Source organism: Ochotona princeps, chromosome 6, assembly GCF_030435755.1.
Source record: "Ochotona princeps isolate mOchPri1 chromosome 6, mOchPri1.hap1, whole genome shotgun sequence".
Lineage (NCBI taxonomy): Eukaryota > Metazoa > Chordata > Mammalia > Lagomorpha > Ochotonidae > Ochotona > Ochotona princeps.
The window spans coordinates 37674787-37678420 of record NC_080837.1 but is presented as its reverse complement, the minus strand read 5'-3'; the positions used below and the strand labels follow the sequence as shown (position 1 = coordinate 37678420).

Sequence of the window (3634 nt, the reverse complement as noted above, 5' to 3'; positions counted from 1 at the left end):
GGTGTACACTGTCATGCCCCCTCCTCCCCTTCAGCAAACAGGAGCCATCACTGAGCCCTGTAACTTTGTCTCCAAATCTTCCCACTTCTCTCCATCTGATAATGAAAATCTTATTTTAAAAAAGGTTTATTAGAGCCAGCAGTATGATGTAGAAGTTGGTAAAGACGCCACCTACAGTGCCAGTATCCCATTTGCGTGCTGGTTGGGTGTCCAGACTACTGTATTGCTCATCCAGTTCTCTGCTAATTGCACCTGGGAAAGCACCAGAGGATGGCCTCTGTTTCTGTATGGGAGACCTGGATGAATTCTTGGCTTTGCTCTAGCCTAGCCCTGATGTGAGAGTAGCCATTTGGGGAGTAAGCCAGTAGATGGATGATTGCTGTCTCCCAATCTCCCTGCTCTTCCTGTAATTACCTTCCAAATATTTTTAAAGATGTATTTGAGGCCCAGTGCAATGACTCAATGACTAAATCCTCGTCTTGCAAGTGTTGGGATCCCATTTGGGCAAAGATTCATGTTCTGGCTGCGCCACTTTTCATCCAGCTCCCTGCTTGTGGCCTGGGAAAGCAGTCAAGGAAGGCCCAAAGTCTTGGGTCCCTGCACCCATGTGGGAGACCCAGAAGAGACTCCTGGCTCCTGGCTTGAGATCAGCTCAGCTCTGGCCAGTGTGGTCATTTGGGGAAGTTAACCAGTAGATGGAAGATTTCTCTGTCTTTTGTAAATCTGACTTAATTTCCAATGAAAATAAATAGTGAATCTTTTTTTCTTTATATATATATTTGTTTGAAAGAATGTTAGGCAAGATCTATGTTGTTATCTTTGGTTCACTCCCCAAATGGTTGCAACCACTGGACTGAAGCTGGAAGCCAGAAATTTCATCCTGGCCCTCTCCATGGGTGACGGACCCAAGCAGTTAGGTGTCATCCACTGCTTTCCTGGGGACATCAACAGGGAGCTGGACTGAAAAGGTTGGCCCTGCAGTTCATTATGGACTGCCCTCCATTCTTTGTTGATCATCCTCACAGCAGTGAGGTCAGCTGCTTCCTCCCTCCACGGCACTCTGCCCCATTCATCTGAAGGATGGTAGAAGGGTTTGGGTTTTACAGTCAGGCTGAGCAGGGTTGAGTTTCAGCTTCCCAGAGTCTCTTAAGCTATATAGTGGTAATGCCCACAGCACTGCCTGCTGGGGTGGCTGTGACAATGTAGAGGAGGTAACAAATACGAAACACGTAGCAGGTGCTCCCTCGTACACCTGGGCTCTCATCCTCACGCGTAAGCTCCTAGAGCAGGTGGGCAAAGGCTGGCCAGTCTGTGCTTCTGAACACTTAATGCTCACCCATTTCCCTGCTGCTCCCCATCCCTTAAAAATGTGCACCAATATTGTCAGGCTGGAGTGCCTTGAACATACTTCAGCAGTGGAAAAGTAGTAGAATTCCCAGCTATTGCTAAACCCAAAGGTCACCGCGCACACCGGTCAATGCCAGGCAGTTCCTCTTCCTGAGAATGCCCAGGACCTGCGGGGCTGGGGCCGCGGGAAGGACTTCGCAGAGGCGCACACTGAAGACTGCTTCCAGCCAGGCAACGTCGACCGCCGCGTGCGTCGGGTCTCTGGACCTCCCTGACCCGCAGCTGGGACGAAGGGCGTGTCTGGGCCAGAGCTTGCTCCGGGGTGCTGGGTGCGGAACCTCTCGAGGCAGGGCACGCCCCCGGCGCGCCAGGCTACTGCAGCCCAGGGCTTTGCCGCCTTCGAGTTCTGCAGCTTTAGTCCCCACACTCCGGGGCGGTCCTGGCTCAGACGCCCCTACCCGAGTGGGGGTCCGAGGACACACGCCCCAGCTCGCTCCCCGCTGGGGCGCCCGCCCCTCTCTCCGCCCCTGGCGTGGGCCCGCCCTGCGCCTGTGTCACGGCTGGGCCGCGGGGCGGAGTACGGCCGGGCGGGACATCCGGCCCTGGTGCCTCCCCGCGCTTGCCTGCAGCCGCCCGCCGCCCGCTCTCCGGGGCCCAGGAGCAGACCACCCCGGCTCCTTGGGTCTCCCCCACCCCACCCCAGCCCTAGCCCTCTCCTCCCTGTCCCCTCCGGCTCTGCCGCTTAACCCGCTTGCCCGGATCCCGCCTCCCCCAGCCACCCTCGACTTCTCCGGGCCTGCGCAGGCCCCCACCCCGGGAGAACAATGTTCCCTCGCCCGCTGACCCCGCTGGCGGTCCCAAATGGCGCTGAGCCCCTGGGCCGCGGCCTGAGACGGGCCCCGGTGGGCAGGGTGCGGGCCGGGCCGGGGGGGCCGCCACTGTTACTGCCGTCCATGCTGATGTTTGCAGTGATCGTGGCCTCCAGCGGGCTGCTGCTCATGATTGAGCGGGGTATCCTGGCCGACGTGAAGCCCCTTCCCCTGCACCCTCCCCGCCGCGAGGGCGCTGCCTGGCGCGGGACCGTACCCAAGCCCGGGATACTACCCCTGGCTGCCGGGGACTCAGACTTCCAAGTTCGACAGGACGTCCGGAACCGGACCTTGCGGGCGGTGTGCGGGCAACCGGGCATGCCCCGCGACCCCTGGGACCTACCCGCGGGGCAGCGGCGCACCTTGCTGCGCCACATCCTCGTGAGTGACCGCTACCGCTTCCTCTACTGTTACGTGCCCAAGGTGGCCTGCTCCAACTGGAAGCGAGTGCTCAAGGTGCTGGCAGGAGTCCTGGATAGCGTGGACGTCCGCCTCAAAATGGACCACCGTAACGACCTGGTGTTCCTGGGCGATCTGCGGCCGGAGGAGATCCGCTACCGCCTGCAGCACTATTTCAAGTTCCTATTTGTGCGCGACCCCTTGGAGCGGCTGCTCTCCGCCTACCGCAACAAGTTCGGTGAGATCCGCGAGTACCAGCAGCGTTATGGCGCGGAGATCGTGAGGCGGTACCGGGCTGGGGCGGGACCTAGTCCCGCCGGAGACGACGTCACCTTCCCCGAGTTTCTGAGATACCTGGTGGACGAGGACCCTGAGCGCATGAATGAGCACTGGATGCCCGTGTACCACCTGTGCCAGCCTTGTGCCGTGCACTACGACTTCGTGGGCTCCTATGAGAGGCTGGAGGCTGATGCCAACCAGGTGCTGGAGTGGGTGCGGGCTCCGCCTCACGTGCGCTTCCCAGCACGCCAGGCCTGGTACCGGCCAGCCAGCCCCGAGAGCCTGCACTATCACCTCTGCAGCGTCCCCCGCGGCCTGCTGCAGGACGTGCTGCCCAAGTACATTCTGGACTTCTCCCTCTTTGCCTACCCGCTGCCCAATGTCACCAGGGAGGCCTGTCACCAGTGACTCTCATTTCTGCCTTGTAACTCTGGCCCCTGGAGGAGGGGCACACTTGGGCCTTGAAGAGGTTCCTTGTGCGGGTTTACCAGGGACTCAGAGGACAGGGCCTGTGGCTACACAGTGGGCTATGTCCTGGCGCCCGTAGGGTCCTTTCCCGCCCTGGCAGAGGTGGGTACCAGCTTGCCAGTGAAGCAACGCCTACATCTGAAGGCTGATTTCAGGCTCCCCAGCTGCAGAGGTCATTCAGCACCACTCACCCACCTGCCTGTAACCTTGACCGCAGCCAGAGGCGGCAGCCCTCAGGAGCTGTGGCCGTGGGGCCTGTCACCCCCCTGGTG

At 59.8% G+C, this 3634-nt stretch overlaps 1 protein-coding gene across 1 annotated transcript; it reads left to right on the top strand.

Annotated features, from left to right (window-relative positions):
• The first annotated feature begins 1796 nt into the window (after positions 1-1796).
• CHST14 (carbohydrate sulfotransferase 14) lies at positions 1797-3303 on the top strand. Its single transcript, XM_004578175.2, has one exon. The coding sequence runs from the start codon at positions 2172-2174 to the stop codon at positions 3300-3302; it is 1131 nt and encodes a 376-aa protein (XP_004578232.2). The 5' UTR covers positions 1797-2171; the 3' UTR covers position 3303.
• Positions 3304-3634: the final 331 nt, after the last annotated feature.